This window comes from Diplotaxodon limnothrissa, linkage group LG13, assembly GCF_057381915.1.
Source record: "Diplotaxodon limnothrissa isolate DT_005_m linkage group LG13, D_limnothrissa_male_GT1.1, whole genome shotgun sequence".
NCBI lineage: Eukaryota > Metazoa > Chordata > Actinopteri > Cichliformes > Cichlidae > Diplotaxodon > Diplotaxodon limnothrissa.
In genome coordinates, this window is record NC_140608.1 from 27865695 (window position 1) to 27891245 (window position 25551).

General features: G+C 41.5%; 1 protein-coding gene across 1 annotated transcript in view; it reads right to left on the reverse strand.

The window, feature by feature from the left end:
- ltbp1 (latent transforming growth factor beta binding protein 1) overlaps positions 1-25551 on the reverse strand; it is a 131255-nt gene that overhangs the window by 10765 nt on the left and 94939 nt on the right. The window contains exons 13-21 of the mRNA XM_085368952.1: positions 23483-23505; positions 21594-21696; positions 17772-17858; positions 15510-15635; positions 13503-13622; positions 9932-10054; positions 7349-7474; positions 7141-7269; positions 4686-4814 (exon numbers count right to left, since the gene is read on the reverse strand). Coding sequence (XP_085225078.1) covers positions 4686-4814; positions 7141-7269; positions 7349-7474; positions 9932-10054; positions 13503-13622; positions 15510-15635; positions 17772-17858; positions 21594-21696; positions 23483-23505 — 966 coding nt within the window. The remainder of the gene's footprint in view (positions 1-4685; positions 4815-7140; positions 7270-7348; positions 7475-9931; positions 10055-13502; positions 13623-15509; positions 15636-17771; positions 17859-21593; positions 21697-23482; positions 23506-25551) is intronic.

Consider the following 25551-nt stretch of genomic DNA (forward strand, 5'->3'; position numbering starts at 1 on the left):
TAACCTTTATTTAAAGCTTCCTTCCACTTGGAAGGTACAGTATAGTCGTGGTTAAGGGGAAGCCCCTTTTGAAAAAATGTAAACTAACTGCCAAATTCATAAATCAGAAATAAACACATAAACTTTCTTTTAATATTCACTCTTCACTCAAGTTGCTTGATGAGTTGCTCAGGGTTTAACAGAAATATTACAGAGATTACGACAGGTATCGACAGGCCAAGCGGAATGCGGCTCGGGCAGTGGCTGAAGCAAAAACTCGGGTGTGGGAGGAGTTCGGAGAGGCCATGGAAAAAGACTTTCGGGCTGCCTCGAAGAGATTCTGGCAAACCGTCAGACGTCTCAGGAGGGGAAAGCGGTGCTCTACCTGCACTGTGTATAGTGCTGGCGGAGCGCTGCTGACGTCGACTGAGAAAATTGTCGGGCGGTGGAAGGAATACTTCGAGGACCTCCTTAATCCCACTGACACGTCTTCCGAGGAGGAAGCAGAGTCTGGGGATGAGGGGAATGACCCGCCAATTTCTGGGGGCGAGGTCACTGAGGCAGTTAAACAACTCCTTGGTGGCAGAGCCCCTGGTGTTGATGAGGTCCGCCCCGAGTTCCTGAAGGCTCTGGACGTTGTAGGGCTGTCCTGGTTGACACGCCTCTGCAATGTTGCGTGGAGATCAGGGGCAGTACCTGTGGACTGGCAGACCGGGGTGGTGGTCCCCATCTTCAAGAAAGGGGACCGGAGGGTGTGTTCCAACTACAGGGGGATCACACTCCTCAGCCTCCCTGGGAAAGTCTATGCCAGGGTGCTGGAAAGGAGAGTTCGTCCGTTAGTCGAACCTCGGATACAGGAGGAACAATGCGGTTTTCGTCCTGGTCGCGGAACACTGGACCAGCTCTTTATCCTCTCCAGGATACTTGAGGGTGCATGGGAGTTTGCCCAACCAGTCTACATGTGTTTTGTGGACTTGGAGAAGGCATTCGACCGTGTCCCTCGGGGTGTCCTGTGGGAGGTGTTGCGGGAATATGGGGTGTCTGGCCCATTGCTACGGGCCATTCGATCCCTATACAACCGTTGCAAGAGCTTGGTTCGCATTGCCGGCAATAAGTCGGACTCGTTCCCGGTGGGTGATGGGCTCCGCCAGGGCTGCCCTTTGTCTCCGGTTCTGTTCATAATTTTTATGGACAGGATTTCTAGGCGCAGCCAAGTGGTGGAGGGCTTTCGCTTTGGTGGCCTCAGAATCTCATCTCTGATTTTTGCAGATGATGTGGTTCTGTTGGCTTCATCGGGTGAGGGCCTCCAGCTCGCACTGGAGCGGTTCGCAGCCGAGTGTGAAGCAGCGGGAATGAGGATCAGCACCTCCAAATCTGAGGCCATGGTTCTCAGCCGGAAAAGGGTGGAGTGCCCACTCCGGGTCGGGGATGAGTTCCTGCCCCAAGTGGAGGAGTTCAAGTATCTCGGGGTCTTGTTCGCGAGTGATGGGAGAAGGGAGCCGGAGATCGACAGACGGATTGGGGCTGCAGCTGCAGTAATGCGGACACTGCACCGGTCCGTCGTGGTGAAGAGGGAGCTGAGTGTAAAAGCGAAGCTCTCAATTTACCGGTCGATCTACGTCCCTACCCTCACCTATGGCCACGAGCTGTGGGTAGTGACCGAAAGAACGAGATCGTGGATACAAGCGGCAGAAATGAGCTTCCTCCGAAGGGTGGCTGGCCTCTCCCTTAGAGATAGGGTGAGAAGTTCGGCCATCCGGGAGGGGCTCAGAGTAGAGCAGCTGCTGCTCCACATCGAAAGGAGCCAGCTGAGGTGGTTCGGGCATCTGACAAGGATGCCCCCTGGGCACCTCCTGGGTGAGGTGTTCCAGGCATGTCCCACCGGGAGGAGGCCCCGGGCAGACCCAGGACACGCTGGAGAGATTATATCTCTCGGCTGGCCTGGGAACGCCTTGGTATTCCCCCGGATAAGCTGGAGGAGGTGGCTGGGGAGAGGGAGGTCTGGGCCTCTTTGCTTAGGCTGCTGCCCCCGCGACCCGGCCCCGGACAAAGCGGATGAAAATGGATGGATGGATGGATTACAGAGATATTAAGCTCTTAGGAAAGATGACATACTAGTAATATTACAGGGAGTGCAGAATTATTAGGCAAGTTGTATTTTGAGGAATAATTTTATTATTGAACAACAACCATGTTCTCAATGAACCCAAAAAACTCATTAATATCAAAGCTGAATGTTTTTGGAAGTAGTTTTTAGTTTGTTTTTAGTTTTAGCTATTTTAGGGGGATATCTGTGTGTGCAGGTGACTATTACTGTGCATAATTATTAGGCAACTTAACAAACAACAATATATACCCATTTCAATTATTTATTTTTACCAGTGAAACCAATATAACATCTCCACATTCACAAATATACATTTCTGACATTCAAAAACAAAACAAAAACAAATCAGCGACCAATATAGCCACCTTTCTTTGCAAGGACACTCAAAAGCCTGCCATCCATGGATCCTGTCAGTGTTTTGATCTGTTCACCATCAACATTGCGTGCAGCAGCAACCACAGCCTCCCAGACACTGTTCAGAGAGGTGTACTGTTTTCCCTCCTTGTAAATCTCACATTTGATGATGGACCACAGGTTCTCAATGGGGTTCAGATCAGGTGAACAAGGAGGCCATGTCATTAGTTTTTCTTCTTTTATACCCTTTCTTGCCAGCCACGCTGTGGAGGACATGGACGCGTGTGATGGAGCATTGTCCTGCATGAAAATCATGTTTTTCTTGAAGGATGCAGACTTCTTCCTGTACCACTGCTTGAAGAAGGTGTCTTCCAGAAACTGGCAGTAGGACTGGGAGTTGAGCTCGACTCCATCCTCGACCCGAAAAGGCCCCACAAGCTCATCTTTGATGATACCAGCCCAAACCAGTACTCCACCTCCACCTTGCTGGCGTCTGAGTCGGACTGGAGCTCTCTGCCCTTTACCAATCCAGCCACGGGCCCATCCATCTGGCCCATCAAGACTCACTCTCATTTCATCAGTCCATAAAACCTTAGAAAAACCAGTCTTGAGATATTTCTTGGCCCAGTCTTGACGTTTCAGCTTGTGTGTCTTGTTCAGTGGTGGTCGTCTTTCAGCCTTTCTTACCTTGGCCATGTCTCTGAGTATTGCACACCTTGTGCTTTTGGGCACTCCAGTGATGTTGCAGCTCTGAAATATGGCCAAACTGGTGGCAAGTGGCATCTTGGCAGCTGCATGCTTGACCTTTCTCAGTTCATGGGCAGTTATTTTGCGCCTTGGTTTTTCCACACGCTTCTTGCGACCCTGTTGACTATTTTGAATGAAACGCTTGATTGTTCGATGATCACGCTTCAGAAGCTTTGCCATTTTGAGACTGCTGCATCCCTCTGCAAGATATCTCACTATTTTTGACTTTTCTGAGCCTGTCAAGTCCTTCTTTTGACCCATTTTGCCAAAGGAAAGGACGTTGCCTAATAATTATGCACACCTGATATAGGGTGTTGATGTCATTAGACCACACCCCTTCTCATTACAGAGATGCACATCACCTAATATGCTTAATTGGTAGTAGGCTTTCGAGCCTCTACAGCTTGGAGTAAAACAACATGCATGAAGAGGATGATGTGGACAAAATACTCATTTGCCTAATAATTCTGCACTCCCTGTACTTCTGTAAAGTTTCCAGAATAAAAGTGATCGAAGGTTGTATATGAAAATTAAAGAAGGTGACTGTTGTTGTCATTTGACCCTGAATAAATAACTATGAATTGAACTAACTGAATTTAACATAAGAAGAGAAGAGGAGAAGGAAGCCAGAGAGGAGACACACATTCTGAATGGTTAGCGGTAAACCATCACCGTTGGTTTTTAAGGAGTGTGTGTGTGTGTGTGTGTGTGTGTGTGTGTGTGTGTGTGTGTGTGTGTGTGTGTGTGTGTGTGTGTGTGTGTGCGTGCGCGAGTCCATCTTTGCTAGCCACAGCACAGTGATGGTTTGGCAGGAAAGAGGAGGCAGCTGGCCGGACTGAAAGGGTGGGACCGAGCAGTAGTGCCAAAGGACAGACGAGAAGTGTGTTTAAGTGTGTATAAAGCACATACTGTACTTTGGTAGTTCTGCTACTGTATTTTATGTTTGCTGTGCATTGGGGTTTTTATGTACCTGTATGTGAATCTTTCTGCCAGGGTTATGATAGTGGAAGTCACCTTTAACAGTAACGAGTTTGGAGTTGCATGGGCCCAGTTAGTCCTGAGAAACAACCAGCACCCATCAACACTCATGTATTTCTCATTGTGAAACACAACTAAGGCCAATAAGGGCAAGTTTTCAGTGCAAAAACAAGCAAAATCATTTATGCAAAATCTTGGTAGAAATGTGGCGCATGGGCAAATCAAGGCCCCATTACATTTTGGTCACTTCTTTCAAAAATCTGTTGAGGTGCTCTTGTAGTAAATTTGTCAGTCAAATTTGTGTTCTTGAAGGTTTTTTTCTGTTCAGTGTCTCCTTTGTATTTTCGTGATCCTTTGTATTTGACATAGTCATTATGACATATTAAGATATCTAAATCAGTTGCACAGTTTTGGATGGCAGCTTCCCATCATAGCACGTTATTAATATACAACTTGCAATCAGTATCAGCTCTAAAAGCCTTATCGATTGATTGATATACACCAAAGCTCACACACTTACCCACACAGCCTTCGCCATCCCATGACTCCTGGTAGCCCTGCTCACAGAGGCATTGGTAAGAACCCAGTCCATTCTCACAGAAGCTGTGGGGGCCACATATTGTCTCATTGAGTCCACACTCATCAATATCTGAAAACCAAATAAACAACATCAATTTTTTATTTCTTTTTCGTGACTTTCTCCAGCCTTGACTCTACATCACTCCATAAAATATTATCTTTGCTTTCTGACATCTTACTGTAGAGGCAATCATCTCATTGCAGAACAACTCCATTGTAGTTTTATGAAAATCAAATATTTCTACAATGTTTGCACTCTGACACACACACACACACACACACACACACACAGGCTTCATAAAAGCAGACACCCAGACACTTGAGTCTGAGCCCCCTGCATAAATCATGAGGCAAGAAGCAACACATTTCCCTCCTAGTCTAGACAGCAGGCTCAACAGCTTCCGTCTTCCGTCCACTTTTTCTCTCATGTTTCTCTTTTCTCTCTGTTTTTCTATAAGACAGCAGAAGGCATTTAAACCTCATGACCACAGAGGCCATGACTCCTGCCCCGGTGCAGAAAGTATGAAAACATGAAAAAAATTCCTCAGAGACATGGAGTTATGGACACACATAAAGAGAGCATACTTAACAACAATGGCAGTAACACTTTGAACATTGTATGTAGTTCAGTGTTGATACTGAAGCAAAGACTGAGAAGCCCACTTTAATAAACAGTCATCTGAAAGTAATGACAGCTTTGGAATTGGCTGATCTACTGTAACTGAGCAAGAAACGCATATTACAAATGTAGGTGAACAAAGGAAAATATTTATTTAACCTTTTCTCAAGTTCACAAGTACCCACCTCTCAGTTAAAGCAGGGAATACACAATCCACAACATACAACAACAGCATGTCATCTTTCATTTATCGTGTCAGGGAGACCCTCTCGCTAACAGTAGAGTTGAACTATGCAACAAGATTCATCTGTACCAGAGGAAAATACTAAAATAGACAGACTTCTAAATTATTTAAAAAAATGTAAATGCAAAATTATTCAAATGTTTACAGAACAGAAGTTAGAGGGCAGACAAGATAAAAAAAATAAGCTCAGGCAGTATTACTTATTGGAGTATAGCAGGGTAGAAGCTAACAACAGTGCATCAAGTCAAGTCGGTCCAGAAAAGTTCCAGAACGTTTCTTCAAGGTTAAAAACTATTGAACGCTGAAACTAGCTCACTGAAGCACATAAAAGAAAGATAAGACTGCCACCTCATACATGACCTAGGGTCCATTAGATAGATTTTGGTTGAGTTGGACTGTAGAATGAAGGAAAAGCCATCCACATATGCTCAGCATATGTGGGAACTGTAGGACATGTGTTCTGTTTGGAAACTGTTGGAAAGCCTGCATTTGATGATCTCATGAAGCTGGTTCACAGACACACACACAATATGAAAAAAGAAATGAAAGCAAAACCATGTTTGATTTTAAATTTGGCCTTTAATGGCACTTCCTTACATACTTCTAGACCGCTCCTAGATCTGTTGCTACTTTTAGAATACTTCACAGAAGTCCTATTCTGAGCACATTTGCAATTTCACCATAGACCTCAAAGTTGGACATAAAGCAAAAACCATCTGCTGGGTCAAATTAAAACACAGTATCCAAGCACAAAGGTAAGGTCAGGAGCACAATTGGAAGTGTCCTCGTTGCGTTTTACCTCCAAATTTATCCCCTGCAAGCTGACTGTCAACAAAGAGTTCAAATGCAGATACAAATTGTGTCAAATGTATCTGCAGTTTGTGTCATTGCGCTACTTGCGAGCAGATCATGCACACAGTGATCCAAATGAAGCGCAGCAGTGTGGAGGTGCACACGGAGATGATCTTGATGGGTAGATTTTGAAATCATGAAACTCTGATTCCTACAGTGACTAGAATTTGTGTGTTATGCTGGCATGGTGTGGGTCCATGTACCATTTCTGTCCCGATGGGAGTGGCTTCTTCCAGGAAAACATGGCCCCCAACCAGAGGGCATGAGTGCTCACATGAAATGTAAGATGTAAATATTATTCTATGGCCTCTACAGTCACTGGATGTAGGACTAAAAACACCTTTGGGAGTGCTGTCCACCGCCATCACCAAAACACTAAATAAGGGGAATTTATCTTTACATTTTTTTTTATAATAAAAGTATTCATTCATCACATGCCATCAGCAGCCCAACACCTAAAACATTTAATTCTGGTAATATGGGGAAGTATGGAGAATTTACATAGGAAAACTACACTTAAACATTTATATGGAAGATATTAGTCATGGTGAATGGACTGGTTCTACCTGGGCATTTAGAGCGCTTTATGCAACAATAATCACATTCATTAAACATCTGGTTGCTTGGAAACAGCATGTTTACATCGTATATGTGTGCCTTGTCAGTGCCATTGCATCTTACCATCACAGGATGGCATGTGGAGGCTAGCAGTGAATCCACTGTCGCACACACACAGATACGATCCTTCTGTGTTGAGACATTTGCCATGAGGGGAACACAGCTCTGTGTCGTCGGCACACTCATCGACATCTGCGAACACACAGCGTGAACAGAGTTTGTGTCATTCCATACAACGAGTCTACATCCTTTGTTTAAAGAAGCAGCTTACCACTGCAGATGGTGCCATTGATCTGCCGGTACCCCTGTGGGCAGGTACAGGTGTAGGAGCCCAGATTGTTGACGCACTCTCCCACTTCCTTACATGGCCTGACTTCCTCTGTGCACTCATTCACATCTAAAACATCAATAACACAACACAGGTTTTTTGATTAAAGTGATATGTTCTGATTATTTTGACAGATTTGATCAAATCCTTATTATACATCCGTCCCGACCCGGACAGCTTATCCCTGTCAAGGTCGTGGGGGGGAGGGTGGAGCCTACCCCAGCTACCACAGGGCAATAGGCAGATTACACCCTGGACAGGTTGCCAGTCTGTCACAGAGCTAACACAGAGACAGACAACCATTCACACTCACGGGCAATTAAGAGTTACCAATAAACCTAACCCTACTGACTGCATGACTTTGGACTGTGGGAGGAAGCCAGAGACAACCCAGGCAAGCACGCAGAGAACATGCAAACTCCACACATAAAGACCACGGTGAGGCAACAGTGCTAATCACCGCACCACCGTGCTGCCCATTGTCTATTTGAATGTTGCAGCAGCAAGTGGTAGCAGAACGGTGAACAAGCTGCCCACAGGCCAGGGCAAGAACAAAACTTTCAGGTAAATAAATCATTGTAATGATGTCTTGATGCATTCTCAATCATCCAGGAAAGTAAATCTCCAAAAGTTGAATCTGTTCATCTGGACGTAGCGTTTTGTGGGAGAAATGTTTCGTCACTCATCCAAGTGACTTCTTCAGTCTCAGCTGACTGCAGGTTTCAATCTTATAAACAGTACATTTGCATGATGACTGAAACCAGCCCACTGAAGGAACAATGGGCTGGGAGGTCAGAGAGAAGGACAACCGCTGCCCAAGCGACCCCTGTAGTGATCCCATATGTGTCAGGAGTATCGGAGCAGTTGAGACACATTTTTTCTAAACACCGTGTCTCTGTGGCTTTTAAACCCCAAAACATGCTGCACCAAAAATTGGTCCAGCCCAAGGATCAGGTCCCCCGACACAAACAGAGTAACATAGTGTACACTGTTAAGTGCCAGGAGGATTGTCAGGATTTATACATCAGGGAAACCAAACAACCTCTGGCGAAGCGGACGGCACAACACAGAAGAGCTACCTCGTCAGGCTAGTGGACACTCTTTCAAAGATGAGGATGTACACATCCTGGACAGGGAGGAACGCTGGTTTGAGCGCGGAGTCAAGGAGGCCATTTACGTGAAAAGGGAAAGACCATCTCTGAATCGAGGAGGGGGCTTAAGGGTACATCTTTCACCATCTTACAATGCTATGATTGCAGCCATTCACCAACTCTGTGAATGGTACTCATGGCCATTGATCAGTGGTCTTTGGTCAGTGGGTTTTGGTTAGTGGTTGTTGATCAATGGTCATGAGAATTTGCATATTAAGATTAAGGAAGTGACCTCCCAGCCCATTGTTCCTTCAGTGGGCTGGGTTCAGTCATTATACAAATGTACTGTTTATAAGATTGGGGAAACCTGCAGTCAGCTGAGACTGAAGAAGTCACTTGAATGAGTGACGAAACATTTCTCCCACAAAACGCTACGTCCAACTTTTGGAGACATTGTGATGATGTGTTCTTCAGCCATGTTATGAGACATCGAAGACAGAGTATTTATACAAAGGATCTGAAATGCTGCCAGAAGGTGGCTGGATGTTCTATCACGACAATTTCCATGACCTACCAGCTCTTTCTGTCAAATCTGGACACCTGTGACTTCTATCGTTTCCCTAAAATGAAATTAAAGCTTAAAAGATACTTTTTCAACATGGTCTAGAAGAAGCACATGCACTAAAAGGTATCACTGCACAAAGCGTCGTCAAGGGTAACGGGGGTGAAGTTTTAATCAAAAAATCAAGTAAGTACTTGGTATAACAATTTTGACCTCTATGGATAGATTCTCCATGTATAACAACCCTGCAGTTGATGATTAATAAGTCGCCCATTCGGATATTGTTATGCTATAAAGGCTCCCTTGATTGACAGTTGTGGGTCACTAATTAGCAGACATTTATGCCTCCATGTTGCATCCATACAGTTTAAGGATTCAAGGCTAACTAAGCTTGCTACTGAAAACTGTATCCTCTGATCTCTACACCAACTTCTGCCTCAAAATAAAACATCAAATCAGATTCCAAAACTACAGTACTAATGCAGAATGCATATAGTTTCACCTTATTTACTCTCCCATGAAATGGAGGGAATATGTAACTGCTTCCATTTGTTTGTCTGTCTGATTGTTAGAGGTCCTCAAAATATCATATTTAAATTTTGTTGTTATATCAGCTTGAGCTGATATATTTTTGGTGAAAATTGGGAGAAGGTCAAAAAATCAATAAAAACTTTGTTACCCACCTGCATGCACAGATTGATATCTACAAACTTTGCAACAACATAGTAGGACTTTGGGGACCTCGGAAAAAAATCTGAAGAAACCATATTAAGCAATATAGCTTAATATCTTAAAAATCTACAGCTTATAGATGACAAAGATTTCAGCCATTTCTGCTCCAATTATATGGGTAAAGATAACAAAATATCATACCATCACACTGGTCTCCAGCTGGCGATAGTCTGAAGCCTGGCCCACACACACAGAAAAAGGAGCCTTCAGTATTCTGGCAGTGGCCTCTGACACAGACTCTCTGATCCTGGCACTCATCTATATCTGAAACAACACAAACAACAGGGTTAAACTTGCATGGATTTCTCACACAGCAGATGAACAGTGTGCTGAGGGGCTTCTCTCAATGAATAATTATTTAAGCAAACAAACTGGTTGAGACCGACTGTCTGCAGTGTTTCTTCACATACAGTGAAAACAGTGAGCGCACTGATTTATACAGGGAGTGCAGAATTATTAGGCAAGTTGTATTTTTGAGGAATAATGTTATTATTGAACAACAACCATGTTCTCAATGAACCCAAAAAACTCATTAATATCAAAGCTGAATGTTTGTGGAATTAGTTTTTAGTTTGTTTTTAGTTTGAGCTATTTTAGGGGGATATCTGTGTGTGCAGGTGACTATTACTGTGCATAATTATTAGGCAACTTAACAAAAAACAAATATATACCCATTTCAATGATTTATTTTTACCAGTGAAACCAATATAACATCTCCACATTCACAAATACACATTTCTGACATTCAAAAACAAAACAAAAACAAATCAGCGACCAATATAGCCACCTTTCTTTGCAAGGACACTCAAAAGCCTGCCATCCATGGATTCTGTCAGTGTTTTGATCTGTTCACCATCAACATTGCGTGCAGCAGCAACCACAGCCTCCCAGACACTGTTCAGAGAGGTGTACTGTTTTCCCTCCTTGTAAATCTCACATTTGATGATGGACCACAGGTTCTCAATGGGGTTCAGATCAGGTGAACAAGGAGGCCATGTCATTAGTTTTTCTTCTTTTATACCCTTTCTTGCAGCCACGCTGTGGAGTACTTGGACGCGTGTGATGGAGCATTGTCCTGCATGAAAATCATGTTTTTCTTGAAGGATGCAGACTTCTTCCTGTACCACTGCTTGAAGAAGGTGTCTTCCAGAAACTGGCAGTAGGACTGGGAGTTGAGCTTGACTCCATCCTCAACCCGAAAAGGCCCCACAAGCTCATCTTTGATGATACCAGCCCAAACCAGTACTCCACCTCCACCTTGCTGGCGTCTGAGTCGGACTGGAGCTCTCTGCCCTTTACCAATCCAGCCACGGGCCCATCCATCGGGCCCATCAAGACTCACTCTCATTTCATCAGTCCATAAAACCTTAGAAAAACCAGTCTTGAGATATTTCTTGGCCCAGTCTTGACGTTTCAGCTTGTGTGTCTTGTTCAGTGGTGGTCGTCTTTCAGCCTTTCTTACCTTGGCCATGTCTCTGAGTATTGCACACCTTGTGCTTTTGGGCACTCCAGTGATGTTGCAGCTCTGAAATATGGCCAAACTGGTGGCAAGTGGCATCTTGGCAGCTGCACGCTTGACTTTTCTCAGTTCATGGGCAGTTATTTTGCGCCTTGGTTTTTCCACACGCTTCTTGCGACCCTGTTGACTATTTTGAATGAAACGCTTGATTGTTCGATGATCACGCTTCAGAAGCTTTGCAATTTTGAGACTGCTGCATCCCTCTGCAAGATATCTCACTATTTTTGACTTTTCTGAGCCTGTCAAGTCCTTCTTTTGACCCATTTTGCCAAAGGAAAGGACGTTGCCTAATAATTATGCACACCTGATAGAGGGTGTTGATGTCATTAGACCACACCCCTTCTCATTACAGAGATGCACATCACCTAATATGCTTAATTGGTAGTAGGCTTTCGAGCCTATACAGCTTGGAGTAAGACAACATGCATGAAGAGGATGATGTGGACAAAATACTCATTTGCCTAATAATTCTGCACTCCCTGTAGTGTGAGTGTTACACTAAACTTATCTGAACACTGGAATAAACACAGGCACAGTATTGGGAGTGGCCTATTATAACTAATGCATTGTTATACAATGGAAGCACGGCTTTAAATTATTAAATATGATTTTAATCATTTTTATTTATGAAAATGTCATCATTGGTTGATAAGCAGGTAATGACATCTAAATCATGCAAGCACTGGCCAAACCTAATGCATGATTAGAGGGTAAAACCTCTTTTAATGGCTCTTCTGACTGTATTTTTATAGACTTTTGGTGACCACCACAGACTAGTGCCCACCAGCTAAATCATTGTCGGTTTAAGTAAGTCGGTCTGAGTCAGATTCCATTCCAGGCTCTTCAGCATTCTGAAGCATAATGCCCAAGAAGTCAGGAATCAGCACACAAGTCCTTAATGATTATGCTCAACCGTATCTCGAAAACATCCTCCCATCATCCCGGCCGAGAACGTTGCTCTCACACTGCAGGTTCACTTGTGGTTCCTAGAGATGTACAATGGGAGGCAGAGCCAACAGCCATCAGGCCCTGTCTTGTGGAAACAGCTACCAGTTTGAGCTCAGGGGACAGACACCTTCTTTACTTTAACGTTGACTTCATACTTTCTTTTTTGATAAAGGGCTGTCTGTGGCTCAGTCTGTTAAAAGACCTCCCATGATGCACTCAGCACTCCCCTCTTTTCACTCCTGTTATTTATATATAATTTTCACTGTTGCCTTTCATGTCATTAACTTTCGTTTATTCTCTCCTGTAGTCCAAAAATGCCCTCGAACTCATGGACACACACACACATAATCTAGTTGATGTGAGTTTGGCAGTCACATGCAAACACTTGTGGCATGGTTTATTAACTTCTATGAAGGATTCTGCTGCACAGCCTAATTCTTTTCTCTCGCTGCTACCACCATTCTCTGTTGTGGCTTGGCTTGGCTGACATGGTGTGTCAAAACTTCACAGCTAACCTCGAGTCGCATTGGATACAGGAGTGGCAAAGTGCTAAAAGAGTAGAGATGGGCACACCTTTTGTGCCTGCTAGAAATAATAGCATTACCAGGAAAGCATGGGGAAATGTGTATTCTTTGGCATGGTTTGCAATTTTATTTCTTGACTGGTACAGGTGTACAACTTTGCATCTGTTTCCTGGGTTGATCCCTTAATGTTTTGACCGCCAGACATACGCACTATGAGGTTAAGGGTTATCCTGAAAAATATAAGTGTTCTCTAGGCCATTAATGGCTTATACTGGAAGTTGGCGCACACAACGGTTTCCTGTTGGTTTTCTGATGATCATAGAGATTTTCATGCATCGCCAAGCTTTGCTAGCAACCAAGTGCAATATTTTAACTATGTGATCAGATGATTAAAAGAAATTTGTTAAAAATGAAAAATCAGAAACAGATGAAAACCTCCCTTGGTCTTTCTCCATGTGTTTTCAGGCAGTCACTGTAACTGTAACTCCTCCAGTCCATGATTGTGCGCCAGGCTCAAAGTAACACAACCTTTACTCTGCACTGATCAGCAACCTAGGTACAACTCAGACTTGTATTAATGCTGCACTAATATCATACATGTATTATATTACACACTGTTTAGTTTAGGCACATTATTAATTAAAACTGATTTAAAGGAGCCTTGCACTGCAGTAAGGTCCAAATACAGAGACATGTACATGTTAACAGTGTAAGGACCTACCCACACACTGGCCTCCTTGACCCAAGAAGCCAGACGGACAGGAGCCGCAGCTATAGCTACCAGGCTCATTGTAGCAGATACCAGAAGGACACACTAGCCTGTTTTCACATTCATCGACATCTGAGAACACACAAATAAGCTGTCACAACAAACATGTTCAAAAACAGTCATTCAGTATTCACTCTTCTTTTAGCTCTAGCTTTAGTCTCTACCAGCGCTCTCTGGCTCTGTAGCTGCTGAATCCTTCTCTGCATGTCTGTCTGTGGTTTGGCAGACATTCATCAGCTTCACTGTAAACAGCTGAGTCCATAAAGAGCAACATTTCTAAAGCTGGTTCAACAAAACTCAATTTTTTCCACATTACCAGCTGTTTTTCAAAGAAAAAGCATTAAAAAGCAGACAGACAGAAACTGTTTAACACTCAGAGTTCTAAGTCATCACAGGTGACACACCTAATGTTAGATTTTTGTCAAAGACAAAACTGACCTGGTAGAGACTAAAAACAACGCTAAAAGACTGCAACAAGGATCTCACGCTTGGGCAGTATCAATATCACAGGGCATTTAAAAATCACAACAAATACATTTTGTTAAAAAACAAACAAAAACATCTCCCTTAGAACAGAGTTGAGGGTGGTTGTTGCAATGTAAAAAGTACCCGTGTACAAAAGTTCACCAGTCAAATATGCATCGTAGGAAATTTTATACACCGCGGTGTCACGATTTTTACTAGAACATCTAAAACCAATACTCCTGTTTTTGTCTGCTTTGCATCAATCTTGTTAATAGACACTATGGTTGCAAACCCACATGCATATAAACCTCTCAAAGAAGTCATAATCTGATCCACGAGCCTCTGCAGCTAAGCAGAAGAGATTTTATTGCGGCTATGGAGAAATCATCATCACGCCTGTTTGCCCTCTGAGCCCTAATTCAATATCATTTTGGTGGGTGGGGAGAGCTGCATTGAAACGGCAGGAAACCACGTAATGACAGTGCATCATATTCATATCCCAATAAGGCCGATGAGCCGGGAGGAGGGTGGCGCTGATGTCGGTAACAGTGTGGTTGTTGGTCTCATCCGAGATTCCACCAGCTTAGAATTCCATTAGAATGCACTTGTTAGTTTGACCAATGCCAGATGTTATAGATGTGCACAGCATAAATACTGTCCCAGTGCCTGATTTACTTTGACTGTAAATGTTCCTCCATGTCTCACTTTTATTCCAGAACAGGATACAGCATATGGTGAATACGTTTTAAATATTTATTTGCTCTGGGGCTCCAGCCTAACAAACATATTAGTCTATAATAAATTATAGTCTAGGTTCTTAGCTCACTGACTATATTAACAAGTAGGCAGTAAGTCAGAGTAACTAAGAAGTAAGAACATAATTCATGATAACTCACAAACTTCTCTTCAGTCAAACGTACTGGTCCCTGAACTAAGATTCTTGGGTCCTGGGTCCAATCCAGCAAACCCACGCAGTGCCTACGGCTTTTAACGCAGTGGTTCTAAAACGTTTCCTTTTTTTATGCCCTAACTCGGACGCCAAAAAAAAGCTCACACTCTACACAAAAAAACTCAGAAAAAATACAATTGTTATAAAGAAAGTAAATAAAATTTTCTAATGTGTTTGCCTTTATTCCACTAATAATTAACTTCCTTTTTCTGACAGAAGCTGGTGGAAAGATGCTGATTTGTTAGACTGTATCTAAGTCCCATGAACATTCAGACCTCATGGCTGTCTGTGATGAGGATTAAACCTTCGGACAGTAAATGAGGAAGCTGGAAACAGGTCACAAGGGAAAAAAAGAGTGCTTTAAGTTGAGAAAACAGCCATTTGCTGTTCATGTCTTTTGGACATGGGCCATTCATTTCACCTATCATATCTCAACTGCAGGACACTGATTCCATGAGCTTTGCTAAAATCATGTTGCTTTTGCTCGCACTACACATGGCGTACAAAGCTTGTTTAACTTCAACTCTGACCAATACATTCCTTACCTATGCAGGTGGTTTGGGTCTCATCCAGGTGGTATCCTTCATCACAGTGGCAGATATAGCTCTCAGCTGTGTTGTAACAAATCCCGTGGCCGCAAATATAAGGGTTGATCTGGCACTCATCTACCTCTGGGCCAGAAGAGAAACAGGAGAGCACTAATGTAGCAGCACTTTTAAGAGCTAATAATGGGTCCCATAAGTTACTATAAAGAGCTGCAAGGAACCACAGCCTACCATTAATGTACCACAAGTTAACAGCTTAATAAAAAAGCATCACAAGTTCACATAATCTACCACAAAGTAGCCGAAAGCAACTGACTGCGGAGCAGGTGACGGAATTAAAACCATATCAAACCAGACAAAGTGTTTTATTACTGGCAGTTATTCTCAGCATATTGTGAAGAAGGTCAAATAAATACCTTTTAGTACTTTGCAGTTATCCTTGTGAGCTGCTTTTCATAGTAAATCCTTTTTAGTTCATTAGTAAATGATTCGAGATGTGAGTTTGCACCACAGCAAACATCTTTGACAGTTAGCGATGTAGTTATTTTCCAACTGGGAAAGCTAAGATGTAGATTAGTTCTGCGCTAACAAGTGTTACTGGACATCAGGCAACCGTTCGAGAAGTTTCTCCAAGTTCTAAGAAGACTCTATGGACAACAACATACACACTATATATAACACGGAGTGCATCCACAAAGTGCGGAGACACATGCAGTCAGAAGTATTTGGACAGTGAAGCAATTTTGCTTCAAACAAAAGAAATCAAGATCTGATTGCAGAACTTCAGCAACATTAAACACTTTTGGAATTCCAGTCCTTTTTTTCAAAAACCTGCAAAAATCTGACTGTAGTACTAAACACAATTCTTATATTTAAAACAATTTTAACTCGTCAGTTACTTTTGAGCCTCAGAAAATGGAATATGTATAAAATGGCTGAAAGGTATAAATATTTTTCACCTGAATCACATTTATCAGATACATTTGCCTCTTCATAGATTCGTCTATATTTTAATTCTATGTACAATTTGAAAAAATAATATAAATTTATTCTCTCAATGACTTCATGAAGTCTGGAGCCTTTCCAGCACACTTGGAACATAAAGTTCTTGGAGAAAGTCTTTTTCAAACTTTAATCTTTTAGTTCAGCATTTCACTCAATTTGAGGGAAACGTCCCCGCGCAGAACCTGTGGAACTACATAATTAAACTTCATGGGAGAAGATGATTCCTTATTTAGATAAAGAAATTGGAGTCAAGACAGATGAGCCTAGAGAAGACTTTTTAAGTAATATTTTAATTACTGCCACTCTAAGGTGGAGAGCGAAGCATCAATTAATACTAGGATTTCTTTGAGCAGTCTTGCAGAGAAGATTTGGTGAGTTTATCATGGGCACAACCCACATATATAACTCTGCTGCTCATTTTCCTTACAAACGCGGCACTGCTTCAGAGGAAATAAACAGGCTTTCAACAGTATAGGATTAATTGCCAGTAATAATTGTTACAATAAAGAAATAATCGACCCAACACAAGTTTCCTTACTTTCTGTGCTAAGTTTAGTTAGGCTAAAGGAATGCTTGGCTCAACACAGCTCTGACTTTCTGCCAGCCTGGCCACTGTGCTGAAGAGAACCCTGGGGTTTTCTTATTTTCTTCAATCAGTATAATAAGATGTCTCTGTAGATTTATGGATTGCATTTGGATTGCATCCAGGTTAAATGAAAATCTACTGAGACACTTTGTGCTCTAGCTTATGGGTTATCTACATTAAGGTCCATATTTGGGAATTGTACCAGGGAGTCAAACACTGGGCTTTCTTTGTCAGGGGAGCTGACGTACGTCAACCTGCCAGTACAAAAATTGAACAGCAACATTTAAAAGCAAGATTTAAAAATCTAGTTGGTTTTGGTATGACGAGTAACCTTCAGTAATAGTAATAAATCACACAGCAATAGTACATTCAAGTAGTTGTAAAAAGCATGATAATATATTAAGTAATCCAAATACGTTACAAAATACACTTTGGGGCATGTATTCTGTAACCTGTAGTGGAATACATTTTAAAAAGTAATCTTCCCAACATTGTTTGCAAATTACTCGAATCTTTCCTAAATTGAAATGGTTCATCTCTTACGAGGTAGACACCAACTAGCATTTACACAATTACAAAAAGCTGGTGCGAAGAAAAAGAGAAAACAGAAAAAACACACAAAAGAACAAAAAAAGTTTGCAAAGAAAGAGTGAAGAATGTTTCAGCCCTACCTGCTGCCTGAGTAGGTGCGATGTCCTGGCCTGCATTAGTTGGAAGAATCTCTACTGGTGCAGGAGGAGAAATCCTCTCAACCACTTCTGTTGAACCAAAAAAGAAAACCACAACACAAGCCATTAGTTCTAGTATGTATGTAGTTTATTCTTAATTCATTCTATTTCAACATATTCATTTTAAAAACATTCACAATTTACTTATAGCTTAACACTGAACTGTAATTAACTGTTAAACTAGACTGCCAGACTGGTGTGTCTAAGCAACAGAACACCAAAATCATATAGCAAAGTGGTACCTTGGGTTTGTATAAGAGTCTTCACAGATGGACATGCGACAGACAAAATATAATTCTCATTGTTTGGCAAGGAAAGACAATGCAGTTTACAGCAACTTTGGGTGTATTCATACAAAGCTGAAGTTATAATGAGAGGTCACAGAGGACCAGACCAAATCACACCCACAGATATGCACAGACCTCAGTATGATAGCAATGCTTAGAAATGCAACTCTGAATGCATATCTCTAATCCGATGGTTAAGACCACAGGCACTGGGGAAAACAGTTTGGAGACTGCTCCACAACATGTGTAATCAATAATCAAATGCAATCTCCTTGTAATTGAAATGGTCCCTTCAAAGATGGGAACCAAATCTAAGATGACTCACAGTCAATTGTTGTCTTTAAAACACCTTTAAGAGTGTGAGAAAAGAGAGACACAACAATTGTTAAGACTGAGGCAGTCTGCGATCAGTTTTAATTACACAGGGTCAAGTTGGCAGTGCTCTGCATGCAATAAAATCATGATTAACTCTAAAAAAGTTAGATTTGTTGTTGTCTGTTGCAAATCTGGTGCTGTCTACATTAGAGGTATACAGGTGGATCACAAACAATCTACACATCAGGCACGGTTCTCAGCCACAGACTGGGCCGGAAGTAAACACGGTAAATTTATATACTTTATACATTTATAAATAAACAGATACAACTAGTTAATTTCATTAATGGCCAGCACTGTACCAACAGCAGTGCAGATTTGCAGCTCAAAAATCAGGGAGTGAGTAATGTACTGACAGAATAAAACAGTGTAAGCATAGTTGCATTGCTCTCTGAAGACAGCATGGTAGCTCAGCTCAATCAGGCTGAAGATCAATATGTTTATGACCTAAGGGTGAATGGTTATGTTAAAATTACTCTAGATGTTTGTGGACCTCACAAATGAGTCTAAAACCTATCACAATCCCATTAATGCATGCATTTTGACAGGCATGTGTTTTGTAATAGCACCAATCAAACCAAATAAATGAATGAAAGACACGAATGTTGATATGAAATGTTTACAATGAGTACAAATGTGACTAAAACCCTGAAACACTTTAACCCACTCGGCTCACAGTAAAAAAGAGCACGAGACGCATCGTCTTATCATCTCAGGATTCTCCTTCTCCCTCCCTCTCATAGTCCATTAAGTTTATTTCAAGTCTGTTTCATTTCAATAAATGCCAGGATTACTGTGGAAAAGCAAAATGTGAAGCTCTAAACAGTGAAAAGACTTAGCCAACATTCTGGCACTGCGCTCACAACGTCCCTCCTGTTTAAATAAATCAACACTGGTAGCAGCAACCATCACACACGTCTTGCAAAACAAGAGATGCTCTTCAGTGTTGACAATCTGTCTGCTTTCATAAATTAGACGGTGCTTAATTGCAAACTTTCCCCAATCTATTTGAGAGTGAGTGCAGTCAGTCGGACAGAGAAACGTTGCCTCCAATGTGGCGACCTGCAAAAAAGTGGCTGCCCAGAGGTTGATGGTACAGCACCCTCAACCATTGGGCAACTGCTTTTTGTTGCAAGACGACTTTGTTTCAAGTACTCGTATTTGGCCCCAGACAGCCAAAAAATTCTGTGCAATCACTTGCCAACCATTTTTTCCCCTGGTTGCATGGAGGTTGTCATCCTGCTTCTACTCGTGTGTGACTGACACCTAGAAAAAGAGAGATGGGGGAACCACCAGTGGCAGGAAATACAACACTAGAGTGACTAGATTATCCACACTAGGTAACATATAAGGACAATGGAAAGGATAATATCACCTGATCTTATATTCTGCACAAATGTACTGAAGCTTTTGGTACAAACATCATGAATGACAGAATTTGATTTTTTTTTTTTTTTTTTTTTACTAACAGAAAGGGCTCCTGCACAGGCACATTTATTTTTTGTCATAACCATCACTCATCACCTCAACCTGCTCCTGCAAAAATGTGATCATATGACCTCAACTGTTACCACTTCTTAATGTCCCAGGGAGTACCTTTGGCAAGAAGTTTAACAGGTTTAGAAAGGACAGCCTTGTGACTTTACAGAAGAGAAATTTCAGAAAACAAACAATTATTCTTGGTAAAAAGGCAGTAAACCCAGCAAAATTTACAATCAATATTACATTATAATGATTACTGCAGGCCAATACAAAAAATAAATAACCCACCCCCAACGAGCTTCTGTGGCCTACCCTCCCTGTGGAGGTATTCGATCATCATCATCTGAACAACTCTCATGTCAGCTGTCTTATACGTGGTTGTGGTTGTGTGCAGTGAAGTGCACCGAGACAGTATTCAAACGGTACAGTTTTTGAATAGTAATTAACTCAAACTTGAAATATTCCAAATAACTTACTGGTATTTATGAGATATAAGCAAAAAAAAGAAAAGATTTTAATTATTCACTTTGTATAATGAATATACAGTATACGGACAAAAATACTAGTCCAACTACACATGTGCCATGTACCTCAGCACTTAACCATCCTACTCTGTTCCTATATGGCTTTATGGCTAATTTGCTATGGTTCCTAAATAATTTCCAACAGCTCCGTCTATACTCTTTTACTTTACCCTATGATGCAAAACATATAGTTTCAACATTTTATGAGCATGAATTATAAAGGAAATTTACAGTAATGCTTATATATATATATATATATATATATATATATAGCCTTATTAAGGGTTTGCTGTAGACTTTGTGACAAGATGCTACTGAAGAGCATGCTGTCAGATGTAGCCCTTGCTTGTAACATGTGGTTTAAAAAACTTCTGATATTGATGGTAAAAATGTACAAGTTGTGCCATCAAAATAGGACTTTACTCACCAATCGGTGACATTTCCGTCGCTACAACAAAACTACAGTACAATAAAACCTGTGTGCAGTTAAGACTAACAAAGTGATCTAATACTGGGTTTAGATGAGGCAATATCAAACTGATGATGCCTATCCATACCATAAATAGACATCAGGGACATAACTGATGGTTTATTTTGTGTAATCTGTGGATACCAGATGACTCGAGCAGATTGTAAGATAATGTGTTGTTAGCACTGATCTTCTGTGCCCTTCTTTTAAATTCTTACTACCTCGGTCTTATCCCTCTGTGCATCCACAGCACAGAGAATATTTTTAAAAAACAACAACAACTCACTTTTAATGTTCTGTTTGTAGGCTTTTTGGAACCCAGTACAATTAGTACCATACATACTGCTTGGGATACCACTTTGTTTCCAGTAATTACCTAGTACCTCTTTTACAGTGATATTGTGTGTTGTGAAAAACAACAAGCTATATTTATATATATAACATATCATTGTCATGTCAATAACAAGTTTTAAAATGACTCAGTAATCACCCTCACTGAAACAGCACTCTTTTCAGACCACTGGATCATATTAAACCCAAGGATTAAAAATCGCTTTGTCTGAGCCCATCATAAGCTCGATGAGCTGAGTCTGAAACTGCTTTGAAGTTTAAAGGGCAAAGCAGGAACCTGGGTAAGGTGCCTCCATCTTGATAGTGGAAACACCCGGAGATAGCTGGGGCTGGATAGGTTCAACTACTGGACTAATGCTACCCACAGGAATTACCAGCTCCTTCAATGAAAAGACACAGACAACACCAAAGACATAAAATCAACATAGCACTGTATACATATACTGCTCAAAAATATTAAAGGAACACTTCAGCGTATATAATCAAGTCAATTAACCTTGGGATATTGATCTGGTGGTTAATCAGTTTCAGCTACTTTGGCATTAATGACTTTAACTACAGGCTCACTAGAGGGGCAACAACGAAACCAACCACAAAACAGGAATGGTTTTACAACTGGAGGCCACTGACATTCATCTATTCTGACTGTTTTTTCATTTGCCTAGGGTCAGTGTCACTACCAGTAGCACAAATAGTCCGACTCCTCCAGGATGGAACATCAATACAATGCTGGACGGTTTGCAGTGTTTCCTAGCACAGTCTCAAGAGCACAGAGGAGGCCCCAGGAGACAGGCAGTTATTCTAGGAGAGCTGGACAGGGCCATAGAAGGTCCTTAACCCATCAGCAGGACCGGTATTTGCTCTTTTGTGCAAGGAGGAACAGAGCTCTACAAAATGATTTGTGTGAATGTCTCTGACAAAACAATCAGAACAATCAGACTTATGAGGATGGACTGAGGGTCTGACATCCTCTAGTGTGTCCTGTTTTCACTCCCCGACACCATGGGGTGAGACTAAAGGGTTGGCATTTGCCATAGAATACCAGAAAGTACAGTTCTAATACCAGTGAACTCTAATATCAGTGAACCAGTGAAAGGGTTACATCCAGATTAACCCTGAGCGTATGTGACAGGAGAAGCCATAGAGAATGTTATGCTGCCTGTAACATCATTCAGAATCACTGGTTTGGCTGTGGGTTAGTGATGTCCATGGAGTCATATCCATGAAGGAACGCACAGGCCCCTACATGCTAGGCAACAGCACCCTGACTGCCATTAGGTAATGGGATAAAAATCCCTCCTGGTGCACGACAATGCCCGGCCTCATGTGGCAAGAGCAGAAATTGATACCATAGACTGGCCTTGAGTTCCAGTCTTGCCTGACCTAAATCCAATAGAACACCTCTGGGAGATGATCTTTCTGTCAGGCCGATAGCATCAGCCTGTGCCTTAGACTGTTCAGTAGCTCAGTGATATCCTGATATCCTGAAATCACCTGTTATCTCATTAGGAGCATCGAGTACCACTTCAAATTGTTCAAATGAAATGTTGGCAAAACGGATTAGCCTGCCACATCCTTCTTTCACGTTGATTATGGAGGGTGTCTTTGAATTAAGTTCTCTGTCATTTTCATTTGCATCAAACAATGTGGCATCCTTTCATTCCTAACACATTACCCAGTCCATATCTGTATTGATATCCGGCAAGACTTTTCCCCCACTGAGCTCTGATGTGTTTTCAAAGTGTTCCTTTATTTTTTTGGAGCAGTGCATCTTTAGCCAAGACTCATCATTTAAGCCTCCTACTACTTACGTCATGCAATGCAGGTACTGTGCTGAGAAGCAGATTAGCATTTAGCTTGCATGGCAACTGGCTGCAATTTAATCACAGAGCAAGAATAAACAGCTTGGCAAAAGGGAGCTAGAAAAGCGTGGAGTATCCAGATCTGGGGCCATGTCAAAGATTTCAGTCTGGTTCTTAAAGTCACATCAAAGATGTAGAAATTGACTTGCTGTTCAACTGACCAGCCAAAGTCATGCAGCAATGTTGCTGATTTCATGCAAATGTGGTTTTGAAACTCTTTTGAAGGTAAGTGTATTTGCTAAGCGTATGCAGGCAAACTGCTTTTGCATTTTCACTCTAAAGAGTGAAAAGGTACCAAACCTACCTGCTCTGGTGAACTGGTTGCTACTGACCAAAAAAAAAAATACAAACAAAAACTTTGAGTGAAGGTTTGTGATAATGTAGCGTAGCTCAAACTTTTTTTTTTAAATGTCATCTGACATTTTAAAAAAAAGTTAAAAAAAAAAAACTGATTAGCTTGAGTGTCTTAAATCTTTAAGACACTCAAGCTAATCAGTCAAAAACTGTTTTGACATCATAAACACTGAATACCTTCAGACTTTGCTTACTGCTTATTAGCTGTTGAAATGTAAATTCTTACCAATACTGCAAGAAAAGTAACAATTGCTTCCCCAATCACAGCATTTTGGTAACACTTTATATGAACAACACACGTATTCAGCATTAGTACGGTATTAGTTAATACTTTATTCATTAATTATAAAGCTATATGCACCTTATTTATTCTCCTTGTCATCCATCATCATCTGTCGGTCAGAAATTCACAAGAATTGTTACTTTTCTTGCAGTATTGGTAAGAATTTACAGCATTTCAACACCTAATAGGTCTTCATACAAATTATGTTCAAGGTCACATAATCACAAGAATTCCCCTTATCCAGAACAAGATTCTTCTTATTACCCTTCAAAAATAAGGCAATTGTTTTATGTGAAAAGCCTCAATTTCATCAACATCCAACCTTTGTTTAAGTAAATGCTTAGCGACATATATACAGGTCCATGTTTGATGTTGTGAAAAGATCATAAACAGCACACACCACATTTCCAGGTCTCAAGATGACAAAAGTAAAGATTTAGAAAAAAAGCAAAATATCTCCTTCTTCCACCCAGCACAGCTTTTGCTGCTTCAAAGTACCAATATGTATGGCTGCCAGGTGCCTCATTACTTTCTGGTGGTATCCAAACACTAATCTGCACAGGTTTAGGGTGGTGGAATTTTGTCCGATTGTTTTTTGCGCCCTGTCCTCTGTGCCTGGAAAACTCTGTACTCTGCTCCAGCAAAGCTAAACAGTAATTTGGTTTCTGTCTGGCTTTGGCTAAGATGTTGCAAAGTTTCTCCTTCCCTTGGTGGCTGCCAAGCATGTCCTGAATAATAACAGGAGAGGATGAGGCTCTTCTCTCAGGCAGGTTTATCTCCCCTTTGCTCTCTTTTTGATGGCTTGCGGGCTGGGCTTTTAACAGGGAATGAGCGCTCAGTCAAAGCACTTTAATCCATGTCCTCTACAAACAAATGTCACAAGAGGGATGTGTTTCTCAAAATCTGGCTTCCTAATCACATGCAAGAAGATCATAAATCAGAGTTTTTAATGTTACTTTAGAGTTTTAATTTGCAAACGTGAGATTCCCGTTTATCCCACCGTCTCGGCATTTTTCACCACGACACTGATAAATTAATACCACACTTCAAACAGGAGCAAGTGGGTGTAATTTGTTACACAGCTTGATCTTTTTCACATTTTCGGCATTCAATAAAGTGCAAAAAACATTTTCTCTCTGCTGCACTGCATAAATGCAATCCATCAGATATATTTGTTGCTTTGACAGCACATTGAGTTCAGACACTTTAAAGTGTGCCAAATAAAATACAGCTGTGGAGTATTCACATCTTAATATCTCAAGTATCTAACTGCTGCACCGCAAATTCTGCAACAGAGGGCAAGTTGATGTCTTTCTGAGAAAGACGGTGGGTTTTTTCGCCCCAGATAGAGACTATAAACACTGCATAATATTCTGTACAAACAAGTCGCACTAGGTCCATATAATGATTTATTCAAAAGTAGCAAATCAAATGTCATAAGCCACCACTTCTGTTCAACAATGGTTGTTCATAGAAGAAACCAAAGAGTCACTCCACAAACACACGGCACCTCATAGGAGAGCCACCTCAAAAGGAAAAGGCTGAATCTGCACTCAGAGGACAAAGGGCCGATTTTGGACCGAGAAGACAAAAGGTTGGAAAAATAAGTAAATGAGGCCATCTGCATCTACTGAGAACAGCCATTGTTGAACACAGACGGTGACCAGAGGTGGGACACTTCATTACCGTACTTAGAATTTTAAGCTGTCTGTAGTTTACTCCAATATTTATTTTTC